We start from the raw sequence: 26,256 nt of genomic DNA, 5'->3' as shown, positions 1-26,256 counted from the left end.
ACAAAATCTTCTAAAAGCAATTACCACTTAGAAGGCTTGATTTAAATGCTATCATTAGTAGCCTTTCTTCAAAAGCTATCTCTAACTGTTCCAATGTCATGTCCTCAGAATTTATCATGGTTTAAATCTTAAAGTATCACCTAAGACCAAGTACTAAGGCTGATGGACTTTTGAGAAGTGTCTAAAACAAGTGCTTGGGCCTCAGAACTGGGTTATCCTACTGATGTTCTGGTAGGTGGATGGGCTACTAGAAGGGGGAAGTGGGACGGGAGGCGTGGGTTCTTGAGAGCATGCACTTTAAGATGTATCTTGTCCCTAGGCCCTTTCTCTTCCTTGTTCATTTGCTTCCTGAGCCCAGAGTAAATAGCCGTCTCCTATACATACTCAGCTTTGACTTATTTCAGGACAAGTTAATGGAGCCAAAGGATCATGAACTAATAGTTCAGAGACCATGACCCAAAATACAGCACTGTCCCTTAAGTTAGTGGTTCTCAACCTTCCTAATGCTGCAACCCTTTAATACAGGCCCTCACGCTGTGGTGACACCCAACCGTAAAGTCATTTTCATTGCTACTTCATAACTGTAATTTTGCTATAGTTATAACTAGTAATATAAATATCTGATATGCAAAATCTGTGATATGCAGCCTCCAAACAGGTTGCAACCCAGAGGTTGAGAACCACTGCCCTAAGTAATTTTTTCAGGCATTTTGTCACTTCAAAACAAAGTTGCTATAACATTTTAGGCTTATGGTTTGTCTGCTAATAGTCAAGTACTAATGATAATCTATGCTAGGTTACTATAATAGGAATGCTGATTACCAGATTAAATGCATGACTAGTTTATCACTTTACGTGTGTGCACGCGCGCACACACACACACTTCCCCTAGAGAAGATGCTACACTATTAATCTTAAAACTACTGAGTGCTTGGCTCTTCTTTTCTCTTTTGTACATAGCTTATTACTGTTGTTTATCTTGTTTTTAAACACTTCATTCTCTTCACTTATACATTACTGTGGTAGCTAGTTCCTCCCCTAACTCCCCTATCACACCTGAAGAATTTAAAAAGTACTCTGGCTGCTATTTGAAACATCAGTTCATGTCTCAGTCCTGTACATATGTTTTTCAAATGCATCATTTGCGTATCTTTTGCCAAAAACAAGTAACATTCAAATGTCTCCTCAAAATCTAACACAATTCGCTTCAGTGAATAATCCCATAAAAGCTTCCAAGAAATTCAAATGAACAGAACAAATGACTTCTCTATCTTCAACTGCTAAAAATGGCAAAGTAAATGGTTCAGGCAAACCCTTCCCCAGGTAGCAAAAACTTGAACAAAGCAGAAGAAAGCAATTATTTAAAATAACTACTAGTGAATTAAATCTCACAGAAACCATAAGAGTTTACCCCAGTAGAAGTATAGTGAATTTATTTTAAGACTTGACCTCTGTAGCTCTAATGGGAGAAAACCATCATGAAATGAAGGATGAAACGCGCTGTTATTGAAGGGCTAATTACTTGCACTAAAATAACTGTAAACTCCGCCAAAATCGTTAGCCACTCATATGTTTAGGGAATAGGAGTAATTCCAAGAAAGCTCAGAAAAAAGAAAGGAAGAAAGGAAGGAAGGAAGGAAGGAAGGAAGGAAGGAAGGTCGGAAGGAAGGCAGGAAGGAAGGCAGGAAGGAAGGAAGGAGCATCTACTGCTGAAACAGCAACAACAATAAAAGCCTCCAGACACCAGCTACTATCCCCCAGTAGTTTAAGTCTATACCGACTAAGGATCTGCTAGAAGGGAAAGAACAAAACTCTTAGAAAAAAAAAACCAAAAAACCACATAAAACATCAAAATCACAAATCAGTAAGGTACATTAATGAAAATGTTCATTTTACAATGAAAAACTGTAGGACAAGAAAACATGACACATGTACTGTAAAATGGAAAAACAGCCAATTAAAATATGAAGCATTCTTTAATGACTGTGTGATCAGGTTCCCCAAAGAAAAACAGGAATGCTGATGAAATGATAACCAAAAAATAAGACAAAAGAATAAATCACAATACAAGTACAAGTACTGCTTTAAAGCTAAAAATTTCTGCATATAAAAGCGATTAACCAGAAATGTTTAATCTTATATTTCCTAAGATCAGAAGAGATAGCAAGACCTACCAAATGCAATTTAGATCCTACCGAAAAAAAGTTGATTTTTTAAAAAAAATATAAAACAGTTCTCCTTTTTAAAAAAGGAAAATACTTTAATAAAATTTAGCTGAAGCAAAGACTGGTTACTCTTTAAGGTAGAAAGAGCATGCTATGGACTGGAAAGGACAAAACAAATCTCTTCAGGGGTGCTAAAATCATGCATTCCCCTGTTTTCTAGGAACTTAAATGTGTAAAAAATAATTGATTGGACCCTTAAGATGTAAGGGGGGTGAGGGAGGATGAGAGAGAAAAAGGAACTGTTACCTGAAACCTGGTCATCTGTTAATCCAAATGCTGACATGACATTTTTGTTGATTTCATCTTGGTTTTTCAGAGGATCAAAAGCTGACATACTTGCTGCCATAACCTGAGTAGACTGTTTTCCAGAAGAATCAGAAGCAGCAGGCTTTTCTTCCCTACCATCCACAGTATCTATAATAATAAACAAGTCTATTTTATCTATGTTCAAAAAGGTGTAAGAAAGATAAGACAAGAAAGTACAGATACGTATAATCCTGTAAGGACTGTTAGAGTAAGAATTTGTGAATACCCCAGCACTTGGGAGGCAGAGGCAGGCAGATGCCTGTGAGCTTGAGGCCAGCGTGGTTTACAGGGCGAGTCCAGGACAGACAGGGCTACACAGAGAGACCCTGACTTGGGGGAGGAAGGGGATTGTGAGTATAGAACTATAGACTGTCTGACTTTCTTCTTTACATGTGTTTATGCTTCAGGGAAAATGTGTAAAAGGAAATACAAGATAAATAACCGTTTTTAATTGTCTCTCCCCACTCCCCCTTTTAGAATTCCTGGATTAAGGTGAGCATAGATAGAGCAGTACATGCCTGTAACACTGGCAATCAGGAGGCTAAGATAGGAGGATTAAGAGCCTGAGCTACACAAGTCTGTCTCAAAAGCAAAAGAAGAGAAAAAGGGAGAAAGTAAAACATTATTATTTTAAAAGCTCCTTAACAAACACAATTATTTTACATGTTACTTTTTTTGGAGCCTGAACTGGCTAGTTTTTATGTCAACTTGACACAAGCCATAAGTCATCTGAGAAGATGCCTCAATTCAGAATCGGCCTTCCTAAGATCTGGCTGTAAGAAGCCTGTAAGGCATTACCTTTAATTGGTGATTGGAGTGGGTGGGGCCACCCCAGGCTGGTGGTCCTGGTTCTATAAGTAAGCTGAGCAAGAAATAAGCTAGAGAGCAACACTCCTCCACCACCTCTATATCAGCTTCTGCTTCCAGATTCCTACCTGATTTAAGTTCCTACATTGGATTCTATCAATGAACTCTTATTCAGAATCTGTAAGCCAAACAAACCTTTTCTTCTCAAGTTGCTTTTGGTCATAGTGTTTCATCATACCAATAACTTTAACTCTAGCCAGCACAGCAATAACCCTAACCTGTGTGTGTGTGTTTTCACACGTGTGCATATGGAGGTCAGAGTCAGCATCTAGTGACATTTCTCAAGAGCTGTCGAATTTGCTTCTTTAAATAGTGTCTCTCAATGGCCTGGAATTCACCAAGTACGATAGCTGGTCTGTCACTGGCCAGGGAACCCCAATCACTGTCTGCCTCCACTTCTACAGTGCTAGGATTACAAACACCACCATCTTACCAGGCATTTTTTTCCCACTGGTTCTTGGTACTGAACACAGACTCTTTGACAAGTATTTGACCTACTGAGCTATTTATCCAGCCCACACACCAATGACCTACAAATATATATAAGACACCAAATCTTGCCTAAATTTGGAATCTCAACTCTTATGTTTTGTCTGTTCCTCTAATACTAATATAGACACCAACTGAGGCAAAGTTCCTAATCATCAGTCAAATAGCACAAATTTGCTCTTATCTTAAATATGTATTACTTATTAGTTATTAAAATACTTGTAGAAAAAGTGTTTGGAATATGATTCAAAATAATATACAAGGTGACAAAGTAGAAATTTAATTCTAAAAGTGAACTTGGATTCACAGATTTATCAGTGTTAGATTGACTTTGATAGATGCATTTATACTATGCCCTGTGTCTTAGTTAATCTTCTATTGTTGTGAAGAGAAACCATTACCATGACTTGTTTGTATTCAAGAGGATCTGAGTTTTGAATCCTCAGAATCCAAGTAAAGGCTGGCTAGGTAGTACCATCCTATAGTTGCAGCAATGGCAAATGGGAGGTAAAAACAAGCATATTCCTGGAAGTTCCCTGGCCAGCTAGACTAGGCTACTTGGTGGCCAGCTAGACTAGGCTACTTGGTCAAGTTCCAGGCCAATTAGAGACCCTATCATAAAACAACAGGTTGAGGCACCTGACCCGTGACACCCAAGGTTGTCCTGTGACCTCCAAATGCACATATACACACATGCTGCACTTGCATTTACATCCACCCACACACAAATAAGTACACAAAAACAAAAAGGGCAAAGTTCAGAATAAGAAAACTGCTTTAATCTGAAACATAAGCCTTCATCTAAAAGTGACCAAGATCACCAAGTATTTCAGCAAATTTCACCATACTCTCAAATAAAGGTGAGATTAAGAAATACTAACTCATCAGCAAATATTTATGAAACCCCAGGATCATCCACATAATCCCAAATGGCTAAAAAGAAGATAAGAAGGAAATTATAGAAAATAGTTTTATTTAAAACCTAACCAAAATTTGAAAAGTAAATCAGGGGTTTGGGGTCATGGAACACCCAGGGTCTGATCCTCAGAGCAAGAAACAGAGGACACAGAGAAGTGCACAGAGGGAAGGGAATGAAGAGCAGGGGAGGACTAGGGAAAAGCAAACTTCCAAAGTATGTAGGAGTAAAAATAAGAGTATCCGAGTCTAAGGCTTTCACGGTTATACATGCCATTTCCCCACAGAAATTCATGACCTTTACATTTAGCTATCCTAATTCAATAAAAAAGCTGCCACTTTTTATTTTAAACATCTAAAATTTGTAGTTTTAAACATTGAAAATTATGAGCATCCATTTACAAAATCATTTTATGTGAATAGTTAAGAACATTAAACAAAAGTTAAATAGTTTTTAATATATATACTTTCAATTTATGAAATATGCTTTTAATTTCAGTCCATATTTTAAAATACATTTTGGTGTCTAAATTACACCAGCCCCAATTATCTTTACTATTTATAAATAGTACATGTCACCACTAAACTGCAAAAAGTTTTTCCTTTGCATATTATTAAAAATTGTGTTAAAAGCTTTAACAAACTATTTTAAAGTACTACTCTAAAATTATTTTGCACCTGAAACTTAGTTTTTATTACACAAAAATCATTTCAATTCCTCAAGTTCTTTATCTGTAACACTAAGAACAATTCATGAGTAAAAAGGGTTTGGAAACTGGCCTACTGTATAAATCTGGAGCCTGAGATTAACTGTAGAGAAACCACCACAATAGTACTACTTATATATGCATTCATCTGTGCATTTGTTTGTTTGTTTGCTTTTATTATTCAGTACTGGGGACTGAATTCAGAGCATGGCACATGTCAGGCAAGTATTCTACCACCTGATTACTTCCCAGCCCAAGAGCCCAAGAGAGTACTTTAAAACTGGGATTCCAGGCAGGGAATGATGCCACACACCTGTAATCCCAGCACTCAGGGAAGCAGAGGAAGGTGGAACATTGTGAGTTCGAGGCCAGCCTCATCTACAAAAGGAGTCCAGGATCGCTGGCAGAGCTACACACAGAAACTCTGTCTCTGGGGGCGTGAGGGAACGGGGGGGGGGGGGGGGGGGGATTCCAGGCCTCCTATAGCTCTATGATTCAATCCAAGAAATAGTATAGTGCAACTTCACTGTAATCTTGACAAATAATGTGGGAATGCTGACATGTACAAAAGAAGCAGCAAGAATAATAGAGATATTAAGGATGTCATTCTACTACCAAGTATTAATCACACACACACACTCTGTCTCTGTCTCTCTCCACCAAAATAATAAAGAATCCATTAAAATAGAATAAAATTAATTCACAGTTTACCATTTTCAGGAATACTGGTAGAAGGCCCTGGTTCTCCAGGTGGCTCTAAGCTATCCAATAAGCGATTCACTTTATTTCGAAGTTCTATCAGTTCTCGACGAAGATATTTCACCTGACTTGATTCAAGGGGTCTTGGCTGGCCATTAACTAAAACAGAATCATTAATTTGCTTAAGTTTAGGAGATGAAACTAGAATACCATTACATACAACACACACATACTCTCTCGCTCTCACTCTCCATATACACACACACATATATAATTATTTATGTATTACCATTAAAATAACATACACTAAGTAAAAATAAACAGCCAAATGAGAAGTGGTTGTGTTTCATTCCTTAATTCACTTTGTCCGTGTATGTGGAGTTTGCATACTCGTGAGTGCTCCCATAGAGGCAAGTGGTTGAGGCTGAGTGTTTTCCTCTATGGCTTTTAGCCTTACTTTTGGAGACAGGTCTCTCACAGAACCTGCTTCTCACCAGCAAGGTCCTGAATCTGTCTGTCTCTTTCTATCCCAGTGCTGAAGTTACAGACATGTTACCATGCCCAGCTTTTCACACGGGTGTCTATGGATCAGCATTCAGATCCTCAGGGTTGTATGGTAAGGACCTTACCAACCAAGCACCTCCCAAGGCCCTAATAATATTTTTACAATGTTAAGTTTTAAATATAAACAACCGTTAGGTCACAATTCACCACTGAGCAAAGTTAGTGCAAGAACTCAAAGACTGACCAAAACAGACCATAGTAAACACTGATACTGGCTTGCTTTTCGTGGCTTGCCCAGCCTGTTTTCTTATACAGACCCAACTACCCTGACATGGTAACCACAGTAATAGGCCCTTCCACATGAATCACTAATCAAGAAAATGTCCCAGGCATGCACATGGGCCAAGCTAATAGAGGCACTTCCTCAATTGAAGTTTCCTCTTCCCAGGAAGCTCTAGTGACAAAAAAAGTGTGCACTGTTGTACATAATTATAGTTACTCATACACATGCTTAACGTCTTTGTATTTGATCTTCTCTCTCCCACTCCCTTTTCCATTCCTTAATAGGTCATCTTCTACACAAATACTTCTTTTTTTAAGATTCCACATGTAAACACAAAGTACTTGTCTGAGTATGGCTCATTTTTCTTAATATGATGTATATTTCTAATTTATCTATGTTTCTTCAAAGTTAACAGTTCTTTCATTTGAAGAATAGTGTTTGCTTTTCTGATGGATGCAGCATATGAAATGCAGCTGGTCTGCTAATTCTGAACATGACTGACACATGAACGTCTATCTACAGGGCTAATCCAAATTTTCACACCTATAACCTGCGCCAGCAAAACAGAATTCAATTCCTAATTTTAATCTGCCCTACATTCTTGAATAAGAAATCTTGACAATGTTATATTTTAATATTCCTTGCTTAATTTGGTGTGATTTTTCTATGTTGTACACTTTTGTTGGCTGGTTATGTAAAGGTTATATAAACCTAATATAATGAATTAGTGCATATTCTCTTTATCTGTTCTCTAAAATGATTTGTATAATTTGAGATCATGTGTTCCTTAAATAATTGGCAGGACAGATCCAATGCCTCTGTGTGTGCTCAGTTATGATGCCCATGCATGTGTGCATACACTTTGCTGGGAGTGCAGCTGTGTGTATGTCACCACAGATGTTTGAAAGCAAGGAGCAACACTGTCTGCCTTGTTTGAGACAGGGTCTCTTGTTGTTAGCTAGCATGTACACCAAGCTTGATGACTGATAAGCTTCCAAGTTCTCCTGTCTGTCTCCCATCTCACTGTAAGAGCACTGAACTTATAGACTCCTACCATGTCCAGATTTACGTGGGTTCAAACTCAGGTCCTCATGCTTGTATCACAAGCACTTTCTCACTGAGCCACCTTCCCAGCCCTCAGTTTCTTTAATGTTTATAGAGGAGATTAAATCTTGTCTCTCTTGCAATACTCTGTACATGAACATTACCAAAAAGTTGTCCATGTCATCTGAATTGTCAACTAAAATAACTGTTTGCAGCTATACACTAGCCCCCACCCACAGACCATACTAGTGTAAGTGGTAAGGACTGCTGGGGAGACATGACTCTCCAAGCTAATATGCTGGGAACTCCAGGGTTCCAGCCTTCCTGAGTCATTGCCTACCCTGGGGTCAGCGTTCAGTGATACAGCTGCCTGTTACTCATCCGTGCTTCTATGGGTAACCTTCACCCATACTCCTGGAAGATAGTCCAACAAGCTCACTGGTTCACTATTTGGACTTTGATGGTTTCATTACTTTGTATATAATTGTTTCCTTATCTGGGGTGAGGAAAGTCTAAGTCTCCCCAGAAACAGTGTCACAACTTGTAAAGCACAACTGAAATTATATTGCTTCCTTATTTCTAGATGTTCAAGATCTAGTCTCTTACCATGTATTCTCAAACTTTGTCTACAACCAAATCAATCCTATTTGAACTATCAGTTTCTGAGAGAATAGAGTTCTCCCATGACTATGATTTTGATTTCTCTGTAGCTGAGGTCTCCCTGAGGCTCATGGGTGATCGTCCTGCCTCGGACTCCCAAGTCTTAGGATTATAAAATGATTGTTAATTACGTTTCTATATATATAGTATATTCTTCAAGAACAACTGACTTTGTGACTTGTCTAATATGCATTTGCACATACATAGACATACTTTTTAACCCTTTGACTTTCAAATGTTATAACAATCTTTTAATATATCTCTTAGGATACATATTTAATTAGATGGATTTTTAAAACGTTTTATTTTCAATACCAATAAGAAACTGCTTTTGTCTATGTGCATGTGCATAGAGGCCAGAAGTTGACTGCTGATATCTTCTACTACTTGCTTTCAACTTCATTTTTGGAACAGGGTCTCTCACTGAGATTGGGTTTACCCTTTGGTCTATACTTGCTGGCTGCAGAGTCCTTGAGATCTGCCTCTCTCTCTTCCCACTTAGTGTTTGGGTTACAGGGATATACAACATTTGGATTTTATGTAGGTGCTGAGCATCCAAATTGCATGGAAAGCAATTTACCCACTGAGCCATCTCTGAACCCCTTGGCACTGCTTCTAACTGGTGTATATAGTCAGTTTATACAATTTTGTATTATTTATTTCTCTGTACCTCTCTTTCTCCTCCTTACCTTCTAGCATGCCAAGCAAGTACACTTTATTTCCTTCTGTCCCATCTACTAAGCATTTCCAAACTTTTAATAGGCATTCTTAAAATTTATATATACTTCAGTAAAAATTCTAAAGCTAGTAACTTCTTCCTAAACTAGTCCTTTACATTTTTTATTCTTATATCTTATTTTACATACAATCATTGTTCATTATTTCTGTCCTACTTGCTATTCCTAGATCTATTTTTTTTTGAAAAGCAACGTTCATTTCAAATTGAAGATTTTGTGCATATTTTACCATTTTGTAGAATACCAACATTAAAATTTTGAATCAGGTAGTCTCTTTGAAAATGGTTTCACATCACTTTTTACTAGAGTTTAGTCAACTATAAGATGCTTTTTTTAAATTGTTTTTTTCCCCTTACTCTTTTGAAACATCATATGATTCCTATCTGCCAGTTTCCACTACTAATGAAAAAGCATATAAACTAATTGTTTCAGTAGTGACCAATCTTATTTTTTCTGGCCACTTTTATTAAGATAATGACTTTGTCTTATGTATTTTCCAGTTTTGTAGTACATTTAGTTAAGAATTTTATTTTTATTTCCCCAAGATATACCATGTCTCCCGAATCTGTTTTGTTTTATATAATCTTGAAATTTTCTTTAGCTATGTTTTAATATATTTACACTCTCCATTTACCCTTAAAGTTCTTAATATAAACGTGTATGCCATCACCTCTTCTTTAATTCTGTAGGGTTAATTTATATGTACATTTTATTCATTCAATTTTATTTTTAATTTCTAAACAAATTAAACTTCTTTTTAAAACTTAATTATTTTTTGTGTGTCTTGTTCTTTACTACTATTCCTTCATTTAAGTTATTAATAATCTCTGCCACACAATTTGGATACTCTCAATTCCACTGACTGACATTTTCATCTTGCTACCCGTTTTATGTCCACTGCTTCTTGTTTACTTGGACAATATCATGTATCTTATAGATCTGACCAGCAGTCATACTCTGTAAGAAACCACTATGACTTGGAGTGAAATCCAAAAACTTTTGCCTTTGCTTGTACTTTTTCTCTTTTATGGTAATATGCAAGCCCAAAAGACTCAAACTACCCAGAAAACTTAAATGTAAACTAAATCCATCTAAGGGCCATGGTAATGAATTCTCTAGTGACTATTCCCAAACCCCTAAGAAGCCAGTATACCCTTCATCTTTCCAGTATCAAGGACAAGAGCTGTTTCTACAATATTATTTTTTTAAGAATAGAGCCTACTGGAGACCTAGGATCTTGATTCTATATATTGTCACAGAGCCATGAAATGGTAGTTCTTACAAAATGCAAAGTAAAAAAATATTATGAGTTTTAGCTTTTGGTATTGTCTGTCTTGTCTCTATCTCTCTTTCACATTCTTATAGTTTCACCTATTTTCTTTTAAATATTTATTTTATGTGTGTCTGTGTGTCTGTATGCTATATATATGCCTCCTGGTACCCATACCACCAAAAAAAGAGGATCCCCCTAAGCTGAAATTACAGGTGACTGTTAAAAGCTGACTATGAGTGCTAAGAATGGACCTCAGGTCTTTTAGAAAAACAGCAAGCTCCCAGATCCACATCTGTTTTTATTTTGTTGTGATTCTGTTTCCTAAACAAGCTGAATTGCATTCATATTCTCCCTCTCTCCCTCTCCCTCCCCCCAACACACATACTCCTTGTAATTGCTGACTTAGCACATTCTCTGTGTTTGGGAAGAAAGGGTTCAGAGTATTTTCCTTTTCTCTGGCCAAAAGAGACATTGTGAAAAGGTATCCTCTATTAAAACTTTTAAATAGGTTTTGTTAACATTAAAACAAAACCTAACTCATATTTGCTTTACCTGAATGGAGAAAAAAACATAAAAACAAACCAACAGTACAAGGTTACATTTTATAAAACACTAAGGTTCAGAATAATCTCAAAAAATTAAATCCTAAACAAAAGAAAGTACGTATTTTAGTTTTATTTTTCACATAACCACAATCAAGTGACTACTTTAACTCTGCAATTGTTACTATCTTATCTAATAAGGATTCTATTTGGCAAATCTATTAGACCTAAAACAAAATAAAATCTAAGATTAAATGTCTTATTTTTTTTTAATCAGCATTATGTTCAGCTTATTTTTATTTTAACATTGGGACTAGAATCTGCGTCTGTGTGCATGCCAGGCATGTATACTACTACTGAGCCATATCTAAGACTCATTGTCATTATCCTTTATTCCCTGAAATATAATATCCAAACTAGCAGACTTACATGCTAAGCCCTGAGAAAAAGTAAAAACATAATATAGAAAAAGATAATTACAAGTTCTTAGAGACCTCAGAGGTAGTTTGAACCCTGCAATTACTTCTAAATCTGACATACTTGGGGTAATAAAACAAATGTAGAATTTAACACATTAATTTTCCCAAACATAACCTTAAAAAGCCAAAATTCTGACACTACAAAATTAAAACTACAGAATTCTTACTAGAGATTCCTATGTTACATCTCATCTCAAAAACAAAATAATCTTGTTTTGCCTGAATCAAACGTCTACCAATACATAAAGTTTCAAGTCATTAAAACTCTCACCTGAATGCAAATGTTTTAAGTATTTTAAAGTATTATGTAACTCTGAGCCATTAAAGGAGAAAAGCCAAAGCAAACAAAAACATATCAGGAAGTAAATTCATTATAAAGTTTGCCACTTACCAAATAATGTCAGTTTCAGTATTCTACTACACTGAATTGCAAAGGAAAGGTCAGAACTATCAAAAATTGTTATAAGATCTCCATCTGAAATTCAAAAGAAAAATAATTTCAGATTTGCATCAGTAGTAAACTAGAGCATACAAAAAATAAAAACAAAATGTAAATTAAAGAGCACAATTAGAATAACACATAAGAATTAAGTATCATCAAAGAAAGATTTTTTTAAAATAGTAAATCAACTTTGTCTACTAATCTTGTAAACATTTATCATATTGAGAAACTGTAGCTAAAGTTAAGCCTGGCGTAGTGGCGCATGCCTTTAATCTAAACATTTGGGAGGCAGAGACAGGCCAATCTCTGAGTTGAGGATAGCCAGGGCTACACAGAGAAACTCTACCTCACAAATGAACCATACACATTTACTTTTAGTCCTAAGAGATGTACAAATCACAAATTACTAGACTGAAAAATCTCAATTCTATAACAAATAAATTTACCAAATATGAAAACAAGGATTCCTATTTTTCAAATCCTTACTTTTAGTAAATACAGTAATACAAATCAAGAGGGAATTACATAAATCATAGAGCTGCAAAAGGGTTTATAGGACTGCTTTAGTAAACCAGGATAAAACTTTTAGATCACTGATCATGCTGAAGATGAAACACTAAATTTTCTCCAGAAAAATCATGTTCTTATGTAAATATATATAAAATAATGCATGCTGAAGACTGAGATCCCTTAGGATTTTAAAAACAAAAATACTGTAATTAGACTATCAACTGAATGTTTCAAAAGCATTCAAAAACCTAAGGAAAGATTTAGAGTAGGGGTAACTATCCGGAAAAGTCAGCTGAGGGTGTCTCACAAAACTGGGTAAGAAGTTTTATCCTGGGGCACTCTCCTAAACTAACTTTAAAACTTGTAAGACATGTTTATTTTGAACAAACAAACATGTCAAAAACTAAGCATAACTAGGTATTTTTTGACTGTTTTTAGATCTTTTTAAGCAGACCCATCTATGGACTCATACCTATAGCATACATGCTTAATAGTGCTCCATTCTCAAGGATTCTGTTCATAAGCACATTTTAAAGAAAATAACATACAGATGCAAAGAGTGAAACTTTCTGTGGTCTCTTTTCTTTTCTTGAATCACATAGTGTGTGGTGGTCTGAACAGGAATGGCCCCCATACACTCTGTGTGTGAATGACTGGCCCATGGGAATTAAAACTACAGATGCGGCCTTGCTGTAGGAAGTCACTGTAGAAGTGGGCGCTGGGGTCTCCCATGCTCAGGCTACACACACACAGTGTGGAACAGTCTCCTCCTGCGGATCCAGATGTAGGACCCTCAGCTCCTTCTTCAGCACCATGTCTGCCTGCATGCCACCATGCTTCCAGCCATGATGGTAACAGACTTAACCTCTGAAACTGTAAGTCAGCCCCAAGTAAATGTTTTTCTTTATAAGAGTTGCTGTGGTCATGGCGTGAGTCTCTTCACAGGAATAAAGCCCTGACTAAGACACAGATGAGTATCTCTGTGGGAACAATTATCTAAGTTGCCATCGCATGTAGTGGGCAACACAGACTATGAAACAACAATCTAAATAAATTAATTATTTTTTAAAAACATAACAAAAAAGAAAGGGAGAAAGGAAAGAAATACAACATGGTAACTAGATATGGAAGACAAATTTCAATAAGGAAGATATTTGAAAGTGGGAGCCACACACCACACTCAAACTCTCCTGTTTTAGCAGAATAGTGAACTGTGAGTGTCTTTTACATTTTTAAGTTGTCAAAAATGACCGGTAGTATGACAGAGGTCTTCTAGAGATGGGAAGCTGAGGTGTTTATTCCCTGATCCTTCGGTTTGGTGACCTTCCCCTTCATGAAAGGGAGAAAAAGAGAAAGCCAGTCATAAGTCAGCGTAAGATGTGCTTCTTGTGAGGCAAGAATACAGTATATTAAGTTAAAATGATTATTACAATTTTTAGTTGTGGCTGGGTGGTAGAGTGATTACCTAGAAGTCCTAATTTGTGGGGGGGGGGGGGGGAGAAGATGATACAATTTAAAAATCAAGCTGCGTTGTAAATTCAAAAGAGAAGAATTTCACTCAACTACAGAACATGTTTGAACAGTACAGAAGTGAGACCTTGTAATTATAAACAGATGAGATTGCTCAAAGGAGTAAGAAGAACATGAGGGACCCGCAAACATTAGTTTGGGTCCTCTCAGACCACAGTCAGCAAGAAAGAACTCACTCATACTGGCAGATAACCAAGTCAGCTAATCACCAGCTGACTGACAATGGGCAACGCGAACGAAAGAGGTGCCCAGGGATGAACAACTTCCACTATAGCTCAGCAAAGCCATATGACCAGGCTCTGACCAATGCTATGTGTACAGTCATACAACATCTCAAACCCAAGCAAGTAAAATCTCTCCATATGCTGCAGGTAAATGCTCAGAGTAAAGCACAGGATGCTAGATCATACTTCTCGATTTCTTGAATGTTGAGCCACTGGGAACATAAGGTTTCTATAATAATAACCATCATGATTAAAGCCAGTCCTCACAGAAAAGCAGCTGTTAGTGATGAGAAGAAAATCAGGAAAAGCAGTGGTAGAGAGATTAAGGGATATCGGTGTTTCATCAAAGACAGCATAAGTAGCAATGCTAAATGCTAAGCTCAAGATGAGACAGACTGAAGATGATGTCAATAGTATAAATGACACTGGTAACCTCCTAAAAAGAAAGTTTTAACAGCAATGTGAACAGAGAAGCCTGAGCAATAGTTAAATTGGAAATGAATGTAGCCTACAACTGTAATTCTAGTATGTTTGATGAAATATTTGTCAAGCAGCAGTTATCCCTGTAAAAAATAGTTGTGGTCAAATGAGCCCAGGAACACTGCATACAATAAATTGACAAGGCAGATCAGCGTAATGCACACTGAAAACTCCTGCAACAAAGAAACACATCTGGCCAGGTGTAGCAAGCCTCAAGTTACATGTTAGTCTTCAACTACATGTAAGCCACTGCCAAAGGAAGAGGAGAAAAAGAATAAAGAGATACAGAGAGACACCAGCCTGTAAGCCAACTTTCTCGGAGCTGGTTAGTAAAGAAATCCTTTTTCATTCAATACATGTTGTGTGAGAATCCCTTTCAACTTCGAATACACATGTGGAAATTTGGGCGGGAGGAGAAAAAAAGTATGTATACAGTGCATGTGACAATATCAGATACTAATTTCTAAAAATAAATGACGTTTTTAACACACAAAGGAATTGTATGAACTACACAAATAGTAAATAAAAGAAAATGGTCACTCAATGTTGGGGGGACAGGGATAGTCCATTGGGGGTGAAAAATAGGTAAAAGAAACATAATACTTAAACCTTAAAAATCTTACCTTCATCCTTATACTTTATTGTAACTTCATCATTACTCAGAAGTTTTCCTCTGAATACTCGCTGCATCATTAGCACTAGTTCATCGTAAGTAATGTCTTCATTATGAATGGGAATCCGTCGGATATCTTCCCCAAGTTGAGCTTTGATAATCAGCTTCCCACTTAGGTCCAACTGTCCGTTCATGGTGGACTCCAGGATGCACTATATACACAACTCTAGGGGGAAAAAAACCTGAAGAAGATAGTTTTGATGAGTAAACAACAAAACAGGTTAAAAGTTGAAAGCAGAACTATGAGAATGTTATTGTTTATGTATATTATAAATAGTTTGGAAGCATTTTATTACTAATCCAGTTTTTATTATTATGTATAGTATTATATTACTCACATACTCAACTACTTAACTGATGATAGTAATACTATCTGTCTAAAAATAAATTCTTGATCTTCGACCCCAAAGCTGTCTTTCCTAAAGCTTTCACATGTAACTGGCAACTCCTTTCTTCTAGTGACACAAGAAAGAAAAAAACAAAAAGCCTTACCATTTCCTTTTTCTCAAACATTACACCTAAAGTGGCAGCAAACCTGGTTGCTACCACCATCCTTAAAATATTTTGGTAATCCAATCAATTTGGTACCTTCCTATAAACACTTTGCCTGATTAATTTCAAAATGTCTCAAGTAGTCTGTGTATTTACCTCCATCCACTTTCACTGAACTTTCAATAAACAAGAGGTCTGTTCTTAAAATCTAATGTCATTATGCTTGGAATTTCCCATGAATTCCATAGAAAAAGGGAAAACTTGCTATTTCTTACCCTTACTCGCAATCTGCTACACCAATGTTTAAGATCTCCCCCCAACAAAAGGCTTTGTGTTTACTGTATCCTTTGCCTTGAACTCTTTCATACCAGTCACTGGAACCACACTGCTAATTATATTCATCTTCTAATTTAAAATGAGCCTCATTCACTATCTTCTCACCCTGATTTATTTTTCTTCAACGTACTAAACACTATAAGACATAGGTACGGTCTTGTTTTGTTACTGGCCTCTCCACTATACAGGAGTTCCTGTTTTGCTTATCTTTCTGGAGTGTAGAAGAGGCCTGTACACAGCAGTTATTCACACAGACAATGGCTACAAATTGTTAACTTGTAATCTAATGTTGACCTGGAAGAGGAGGCATGTATGCACATGAAATCAGAACCTCCTATTTTTTCCTAAATAAGATCTCAAGAGTACTTTTTCTAACTTTAGAAACTCAAAGAGAAAGGACAAATGAGTAATATTCTCCTGAGTTTCAGACAACTATCCAAGATCAAGCTATACAACTCCATTAACCTATCAACCCGCATTACCTCCAATCAGAACGGGTGTGTATGATCAGACTGCATTCTTTCCTTTATTTTTTTTTTTTAAGATTCTTTTTAAAACTTGTGTGCAGGTGCCCCAGGAGGCCAGTTGGATCACCAGGAGCTGGAGGTATAGGTGGTTGGGATTCCTCTGATATGGGTACTGGAAACTGAACTCAGCTCCTCTTCAAAACTAGTACATGAAAACTCTTTTCACCTGTTCCAAGTAATGACCACTAAGAGCCATTTCGGCTGTCCTAAACCTCCTACCAGCCATTTTGCTTCCAATCTTGAACTTTCACTACTGGCAGCTTTCAGTTTCCTTCTCTAAACTTAATCTCCGTCGTTGCACCTCTCTGCAATTATTTTGCCCCCACCCCTTTAATGTGGAAAATCTCTCTCATCAAATCACCAAACTATTCAACTTGTAAAGTTTTTAATGAATCCTAACTTACATCATGATTATTTTATATAAATCTCTCAACGGTCCTCACAGTCTTTGCATCTAACTATCCCTTAAATGAAGACACCCCTCACCATCCGCTGGGAAGATTACATTTTTATTAGTAACTCTTAAATGAAATGAGACATTAAACTAAACCCAACGCTACAAGGTCAAGGCAGAACAAAGTGAACTATGTTCCACAATCTGGATGCCACACTTATCTTAACGCAAAGAGCACACAATGACCTACCCCTAAGGGCCGTGATGACCCGAAACTTCTATAGAACCTACTCTTCAATGTTGGTCAAAGTTGTTCTGTGCCTTTAGAAAGTTACTTACAGACCAAGTACTATATCCCAGGCTCCAAAATACAGTAACTTTAACAAGATGGTAAATACCCCACACTTTCACTGACAGCCCAACAGGAATGAACATCTTCCAATACATTCACATTTACTGCCTTCTGTTATAGGCCACAGAAGCCAGCAATATATAAAGGACCAGTGCTCAGTTTCAGTAAAACACTAGTATATATTCCCAGAAGCACCTAAAATATTACCCAACATATTTAAGGTATTTAAGGAGTTTTCTGTTTCCTGCACAATGAGCAAAGGCCCCTGGAGAAAAAAGCTGGAACACTGACAGTTTCTGAATCAAATCATCTCATACTTCTTTGCATGGCCAAAAGGAGCACCTCATATCAAGATACATCCGCAAGTATAACAAAGTTTCAGCACAAACTTACTTGGTAATGTGCCCTCTGATGGAACTGGGAGGCACTCAGCTCCCATGGACCTAAAGTTGAGCATCACATATCCTTACCATCTGCCCAGATTCACTTCTAGTGTTTCCTTCTGACTGTAAAATGCCCTGCAATCTTTGCTAAAAGCTGTGCCCCGTTTGGGCAGTGATCTCAGGGAAATACACAAGCATCACGGTCATTTCCCATCCCAAGAGAGAACCTCACCCACACAGGTGTCAACTCTGGTCCTGATTTTCTCGAGCAGGGTAGAGGTTAACAAGAACTAGTTCCTACAGCTGCTGGTGAGATCCCTATGGCATGCTTTATCTTGTTGCTGTCTTGGTACTCACGTCCCTAAGTGACTCAACCACACACCTGTCCTCCACATCCAGTCAGTTTTCTGACAACTGGGATAAACTGTTGTGCCCAACGACATAAAACCTGACCCCTAACTAGGCGGTAAGTTCACTAGTCAAGCCTCAGGCTCCTCTTGCTAAAGCCCTCACTCTCATTATAGTTTCTTTTTTTCGTTGTTTTGCTTTTGTGTGTGTGTGTGTGTGTGTGTGTGTGTGTGTGTGTGTTTTGAGACAGGGATTATCTGTTGTAGCCTTGGCTGTCCCGGAACTCACTCTGTAGACCAGGCTGGCCTTGAACTCAAGAAATCCTTCTGCCTCTGCCTCCTGAGTTCTGGGATTAAAGGTGTGCCCCACCACTGTCTAGCTGCCCCACCCTCAAAAGAGAACTCTACCACAAAAAAAAAAAAAAGTGACTATTCTTGATTCAAAACAAACAAAAACAAAAAAACCTTGATTATTCTGAGAGGCCTCAAAAATCTTTATGAGACGCACTGTGTGTGACAAGAACGGTAACCATTTTCACTGGTACCTAAGCGAACTCAAGTTCTTCTCTAGCGTGTATACTTTTTTCATATGCGAAGGGGGAGTACCAGCTAACTGCGTTATCATCTCTTGAGATTAGGTATCTACAATTCTTCCCACAGTGCCCAGGGACACAAACTTACAAAAGTTAGGGACTGTCATCAGTAAAACTGGGTACGGCCTCAAGAGGACACTAAGCATGACAATGTAGGTCGGACTGGGGTTCCTTTTTGTGACCTCAATCTATTTATTCCCTCGGGGTCCACGCTCCACCATCCAAGCCACTCTGGGGGGTTTAGGCACAAATGTTGCGTGACTCCTCAAAACCCCCCTTTTTTTTCTGCCACTAACTTGCAAGCCGCAAAGCTCCAGAGGGTGAGTCACCACACGCCCCAGGTCCCTTCAATCTCCCCCTTTTTTTTCTCTACCTCTGGTAATTTAACTCCCTGGGGCCTGAGGGGTACAGGAACGCCGGCCAGACCAGGCCAGGCCCCGTGGCCTCCCTCCCCTCCCCCCCCCCCCGCCGCGGTCGCCCCTCCCCCGCGCGGGGCCGCTCGGCCGCCTCCCCTCAGCCCTCACTCACTCACAGCCCCTTCCCACGGTCCCCGACCCCACCCGCCGGGCCCTGGGAGGTTCCAGAAGCTCTCCGGCTCTCCCGGATCCCCCTCCCCGGGTTCCCCCCCCCTCGCCCCCCGACCTCAGCGCGCGGGGCTCCGGGGGCCGTACCCGCTCACCCGGGCCACACGGGGCTCCGCAGTGTCGCAGGGAGGCTTCGGGCACCGTCCGCTCGGCCGCCGCCGCCGCCGCCGCCGTCCGCCGAGCCTCGCCGAGCAGCGAGCAGCAAAGGCTGCGCAGGCCTGGCCAATCGCACACACCCAACAAGCCTAGCGAGAGCCGCGGGCCCGTACGTGGCAGGTGGGAAGAGCAGGGGCGGGAGCAAAGAGGGAAGGGGGAAAAAAAAAATACCCTGTCTCGTCGCCCCGCCTCACGGCGAACGGGCCAGCCCGGACGCATGCGCGGCCGAGTGAGGCGCTGGGCGGGCGAAGACCTAGCCGTGTCGGGTGAGCGGCCCCGCTCCTTCCCTGGATGAACCCGGTGTAGGAAGTGCGAGCTGAGGCGGGCACGCATGCGCGGGGGAGTCACCAGCACTTCCGGTTTTCCGGACAGCGAGAAGTTTCCTAGCTCTCCCCCCGGTGGGCGGGGCGGGGTCGGCTGGGCTGGACTTGTCCCGAGAGCCTGGTGGAAGCCGGTGTCTGTGTCAACCAGTTTGGTTCTTGTTGTTGAGTTAGTTGTGGCTGTCGCAGTGAGAGAGTCAGTCACATCTCGAAAAGACGAACCCTTTTCCCGCCTTCTTTCTACACATCCATCCATTCATTGGGCGCCTACGCGCGTTGCCATGTGAGTGCTGGGAAGGCTGATGAGTCAGTTCCCTAGCTAGGCTGTACCCAAACGTTTAGGAAGGCCACAGAGTTCAGTGGGCGCCTACGTGACTTGTAGCTCTGCCCGTCTTCCTAAATTTAAGTCAGAATCTAGGACAAAAGGAATGGAGCAGAGGAACCTTGCACACCTTGCACGTAGGAACGTGCATACCCGTTAATGTTTTATTTTCGAGAGAAAAAACTGTAAAACAATGAAAAGATACATATGCAGTTAAACGTCAAAGACATTTTTGGATGCACAGATAAAGTTTCAACAAGTTATCTTGGCACGCCAAAAAAAAAAAAAAAAAAAAAAAAAAGAGTTGGGAGCACGAGATTGCCGTTCTTAGAAAGACTGCTTACGAGCTTGGCCCCTGGGTAGTGTCTGAGCAATTAGAATTCAAGAACGCTTCAACTATTCTTTATTAAGAGCTGTGTGTGTTGTGTTTAAAGTGTTTGAATAAAAGCATTTTATGCTGAACACTGCTTGCATTCTGGGTGCCAAGAATTTCAGTACACAGCAACCAATGGATGCCCACTGTCATCCAATAACCGACAACAGCAAGAAAAGTTAAACCAAAGTGGAGTGCCATAGTCTAACTCTGCTGTCTCTTACTTCCAGCTTCTTACATGGTTTGGGGACCTATTCCTGGAAAACTAAAGTGTGTCCAGGAAGAAAGTGTGTGTTCTGGTTTCATTCAGACTTCTACCTTTATGGGTTTTTTTTTTTTCCTTTGCTACATTTCCTTTTTATCCTTTCTATAACACCCTATCTGTAAGTAGCCCTAGACATGGGCACAGTTTCCTTTACCATCTGTGTAAAAAGCCTACCATGACTAGAGCTATATAATTTGAGTATACTTCCTTTTTAATCTAGATGAAACATGGAGATCTCACAGCCAGAATGATCTGGAGAGTAGAGGTTTGTGGATTTAGTAACAGTATTCCGAGAGGACTTTAGCACTGTTGTTTGTCTGTTTTAAGGACAATATACTCACACATTACTTGACGGGAGGTAATATTGTTAAGAATAATTTCAGCCTACCTTTACAGGCACGCGTTTCAGTAGTGGTAGGAAATTCAGTTTGCCTTGTCTTCCAATGTCTTGTGTTCTTATCTCAGATCACATAACTTGTAACTATGATCTAAACTCCTAGTCTAGAACTTGTCCCTTCTCTGTTGCTGCCTAATGAGTACTAGAGAGAGAAAAAAAATCATCTACGTTTATTATCACCATGGTCCAGAAAGTTTCAATTACTGTATCCTGGTTTCATGGCAACTCATATCAAAGTTCGACAAATTGTAAAGATCATACCTCTACGTGTAGCAAAGTTCCACCGAAGGAACAATTCAGATAGGAGCTGTACCATAGGCCCTTGGGAATAGCTTGTAAGCGATAACAACATTGGATCATGCCACCCTGCTCTACACACACACACACGCACACGCACACGCATACACACACACACTCCACATCTCCATTTAAGAGCTGGCATTCAGAAGAGTTATCAATGGGCTGAAAATGAATTGTAAGTATTTTCACTCTCTGGAATAATTAACAAACCAGAACATTTAAAGTTATTGCTAAACCTCTACATATTGCTGTTGGCACTGTAAAATGATTCAGCCGCCATAGAAAATAGCTCAGCTGTTGTTGTCTTAATAAAATGCTTTAAAATAAATTAAAATTACTCTGTGACCCAGCAACACCAAGCAATATTTTAAGGTAAAATAAAATGTTAGCCCAAGGACTTGCACAAAAATGTTGTAAGAGTGTTACAGTATAAATGCATCAGTTCAGCCTAAGATGCTAAATAAAGGCACAGAGTCTGAAGTGTTCACTTTAAAGCTGCTAGCACAACGCTGGGCAGAATCTATACTAATACAAATCTTCTCCTAAACTATGGTAAACAAACTACTCTAAACTGATATATAGTACATATACCCCAAGCATTTGCCACTATGGTGCTCCTGTGGCCATTCTCCCCTTCGTTCTCCTACACCAGTCAACCTTCTCTCCTCCCAACTGCCAAACTTGCTCTTCCTGCTCCCAGCAAGCCCCGCCTTCCACTTCCTGCCCTTCTGCCCAGCTGTTTCTCTGTGGTTTGATTTCCATTCCATCAGTATTTTCATATTAATATATTGTGACATCTTTGGGGAAATATCTATTTAGGTCCTTTGTTCATTTGTTAATCTGTTTATCTGGGGTGGCTTGTGGGAGTGTTTGACTTTACCATTCTTGTGTTCGTGAATACCTTTCCAAATGGACCCTGCTGTTATCAGTTGACTGTAACCCAGCAGCCTGCAGCTCCTTCATCACATTAGACGTCATCTTTGGAGGCAGGAACGAGAACTGTCTGATCACTACGTGAGTGAGGCTCCACAGAGAGAGTCCCCGCAGTTGACAAGCTGATGTATCTACCAGCCGCTATTTTTGATGTCAGTCTCTCAACTGTTTAGAAAGAACGCCTAGATCTTCTAAGTGAGGCAGTGAGCTTGAGAACGATTACCATTTGTTACTGACAAGACAGGAAAAAAAAAAAAAGGAAGAAGAAGCAAGATAAACTTACAGCTGTAAAGGGTAAGAGAAAAGGCAAGCCCAGCTGGCAGTTGAACAGTGAACCTTCAACTCTGAGTTAAGACGCAGGCAAGAAGACCCAAAGGTCAGATGATTTCCCTTGACACTGACTAAAAGAGGAACTGTTGTCACACAAAGGTAACCAGAAAATGTGCAAAGTAAGAGCTGCTCATATACAGCAGCGTGAAAACCTGCAAGTCTTCCTTATTCACTCTTTTCCTACTCTCCCTATGCAAGATCCCATTCAAACACACTTCAGATTTGGGACATGACTGACCAGTCTTAGACTGGCTCATTTGCCAGAAGATATTTGTGTCTTGTCCGACGTAGTAGACCTCTAAATATTGCTGTCAGCATCCCTTCTGTGATGCAATTGCCCATTCTTCATGGTGCTTAATAATCATCTGTCCATCAAGTCACCCCTAATCTCTCCTTCACAGTGGGTACTTGACCTAGTCTACACCAACACCGTCCAACATAATATACATGTCCTGGGTAGGACATACCAGCTCTGGGCTTCCTTGTCCCCTGGTTCTCGTCTCTCGCTGCCCACCATATTTTGTTGCACAGGGCTGACTGTGCTCCATAGACTTCTGTCTCTTGGCTTTTTGCTGATTGCATCCAATGTGAGATGTGCTGGGAAGCTGTGGGGTAGGAGGTGGTGGCAGCCTAGGGTCTCCTCTGCCTCTCTTCTAGTGAAAGCTGGTTGACTCTGTCTCTAACCCACCGCACTGGGAAGAAGCGTGGCTCAGCTCCAGCTCACATGTTCATGTTTCATTCTTCGGGTCTCTGTGGTTATCTGAGGTGGGTCGCATTTTTCTCTGCGCTTTTTAAAATACCATAAAAATAAATCGCCTGTCTTAGAGTCCCTCTACTTTAAACACCCCTGCTTCCTGGTGCAATCGTAAGAATTAAAGCCCGGTAGGATGTGACTTGTGATTTGCCAGGAGGAATGAAATCCCTCTTCTTGATAGATCTCAATGCTGGAGAGGTGGGAGTGCTGACTTATTAATCATATTTGAGAGCAATGGTAAACACGTAGAGACAGGAAATGGAGAACAAATCCCGACACATTACTATCAGACCTGGAGTTAACGTTACCTGCACTTGAAAGTTTAAAATAGCTATTTCCAGCACCTAACTCAGGGTCCCAAACAAGACCTGTGATTGCTCTAGGCAGAACAGACTATAGGAACTTATCTATAGCCATTTTGGCCCTTGGACTTTACATCAATTGAGCCAGCAAATTCACTTTAACCTTTAACCCACAGTTGAGTTAGATCTGTCCCACCAACTGCTGACTAGCACCTGAGGTAAAGGTTCAGACCAAAGGAGTAATCGTCTACTGGTTGGGTTTCACATGAATTAGTCTCCACAATTGCATGTGGACCTTGCGCATTTAAAGGAACATTATATGAAATTTTACTTGATAATACTCCAAAGATTCTGAAAAAAACAAAGAAGCAACTTTAGCCACCAAGGAATCTTATCCTCCTCTGGCTGAATGTAGCTCTTCAGTGACTTTCATTCTCACATCTACAGGGCTTTGCTTAATGGATCTTTTCATCTGATCAAATTTTAAGTCAATTGGCATCTTATCATTTTTCTCTTTGTCCAGCACTATATTGCCACTTAGAGTACTGACCTTTCAGAATTGTTTTTCTTCTGTACTTTCTTCTCCCCCATAAGGTCTCATGTATACTATAGATCAAATAGGCTTGGCTTGGCTTGCCTAGGAATGCAATTGTCATTTGCTACCACTTCTGTAAGAATGCACACTCTTTGAGTAATGATGAGAAGAAGGATTGGCACTTAAGAACACTGGGTGCTGTTCCCGAGGACCCAGGTTCGATTCCTAGGACCAGTATGTCTGCTCACAACTGTCACTCCAGGCCCAGTGGATCTGACCCTCTCCCGGCCTCCACAGGCACTACATGCGCATGATGCATAGATATACGTGCAGGTTAAAGAACAGACACACACTTAAAAAGTTAAATAAAGTTAAGGAAAGAATGCAGTGTGTAGGGAATGCTGGGAAGGCTATATGCCAAGCTCACATGAAATCCGTTACTTCCTTACTTCATACACTCATGCCAGAAGTCTGGTTTATGACAAAAAGGGAACATTCTCCTAAGTCCCACTCCAGAGGAAGTCATTCCTAACGCAAGGGTTTGGTGTGCTGTGACTAGCTAGCGCTTCTAAAAGCCAGACATATGATCATGACTACATATTTTTTCTATTTGAATACCAGCAATCATTATATATATAAATTAAAGGGTTTGTGTGTGCACGTGCGTGTACAGTAAATAACTGGAGACTTAGCAGTCTACTAAGACATTTATCTATTTCTCACAGAGCTGATTAGTCTGGCCACAAAACACTTTAAACAAACAAACAAACAAACAAACAAACAAACAAACTTTTCCTAGAGGTGAAACTGGCTGCCAAATTCATCACTGGCAAAAGTGTAATGTATGCAAGCAACTCCCTCCCTGTACTTATCAGGAGTCATTTTGTTCTAGAAGGTAATTTTTCCTCATTGTAAAAGATTAGTTGTAAATTCTACATGATAGTGGAAGTGTGTCATGCACACTTAACAACATAACAATGGACATCTTGAATGCGGTATGAGTTTCTTGACTTGATTCACATAATAGTCTGGTGAAAACCACACACACACACACACACACACACACACACATGTACACACAAACTATCGAATACATTGTCCGTTTAATAATAAACAAGTTTTAATATGTATTCAGGAAGGTATGCAAGGAGAAGTAGAGAAAAACATAAACAGATCCAATTTTTATGAGTTGAATAGAAAAGACCGTCAGGCAACAGTCCCCTTAGGTGACTTTGTTTGGTCACCTTCAAGACACTGAGGTTTCCTCGGTCACTGCAGATGGCTCCAGGAGCCTAAATCGTTCATGTAAGGATGGTAGGGACCTGAGCATATTGTACATCCTTACACGCAGTCTCATAGGGATTGAAGGCATTGGCTTCACTCTCTCAAAGGATGATGACAGTGACTTGAGTACTTTGGAAGCTTCGCTCTGGAATACTTTTGTTCGAACAGTGTAGAGAATGAATATCTGCAATCCCTGAAAAGGGGATTAAAGATCAATATTAGGCAATATTACAGTACAGAGCCCCACAGTACAGAAGGAAGAGGTTTTATCTCACCCTCCGGTTGTGAGGTGCCATAGCTGCGTCACAACTGGAGTTGGCATCTGGCGTGCATGTGCATGCCTTTGTCATGTACCCAGTGCTGCATGTAATGCATAGTTAGAAAACCA

General features: G+C 39.6%; 2 protein-coding genes across 9 annotated transcripts in view; both read right to left on the bottom strand.

Moving 5' to 3' along the window:
* TFG (trafficking from ER to golgi regulator) overlaps nucleotides 1–20,060 on the bottom strand; it is a 29,078-nt gene extending 9,018 nt beyond the window's left edge. The window contains exons 1-5 of one of the 6 annotated variants that reach the window (XM_084801553.1): nucleotides 19,925–20,060; nucleotides 15,540–15,771; nucleotides 12,122–12,205; nucleotides 6,221–6,367; nucleotides 2,472–2,639 (exon numbers count right to left, since the gene is read on the bottom strand). In XM_084801553.1, coding sequence (XP_084657679.1) covers nucleotides 2,472–2,639; nucleotides 6,221–6,367; nucleotides 12,122–12,205; nucleotides 15,540–15,723 — 583 coding nt within the window. In that variant the 5' untranslated portion in view covers nucleotides 15,724–15,771; nucleotides 19,925–20,060. The other 5 variants (XM_084801556.1, XM_084801555.1, XM_084801554.1 and 2 more) reach the window with 5 other exon arrangements.
* A 5,626-nt stretch (nucleotides 20,061–25,686) lies between these two features.
* ADGRG7 (adhesion G protein-coupled receptor G7) overlaps nucleotides 25,687–26,256 on the bottom strand; it is a 60,306-nt gene continuing 59,736 nt past the window's right edge. For all 3 annotated transcript variants that reach the window (XM_084801235.1, XM_084801234.1, XM_084801236.1), the window contains exon 16: nucleotides 25,687–26,061. In XM_084801235.1, the coding sequence (XP_084657361.1) occupies nucleotides 25,831–26,061 (231 nt within the window). In that variant the 3' untranslated portion in view covers nucleotides 25,687–25,830. The remainder of the gene's footprint in view (nucleotides 26,062–26,256) is intronic.

The sequence above is a fragment of the Acomys minous genome, assembly GCF_964271855.1.
Source record: "Acomys minous genome assembly, chromosome: 11".
NCBI lineage: Eukaryota > Metazoa > Chordata > Mammalia > Rodentia > Muridae > Acomys > Acomys minous.
This window is presented reverse-complemented; position numbering and strand designations above follow the sequence as displayed.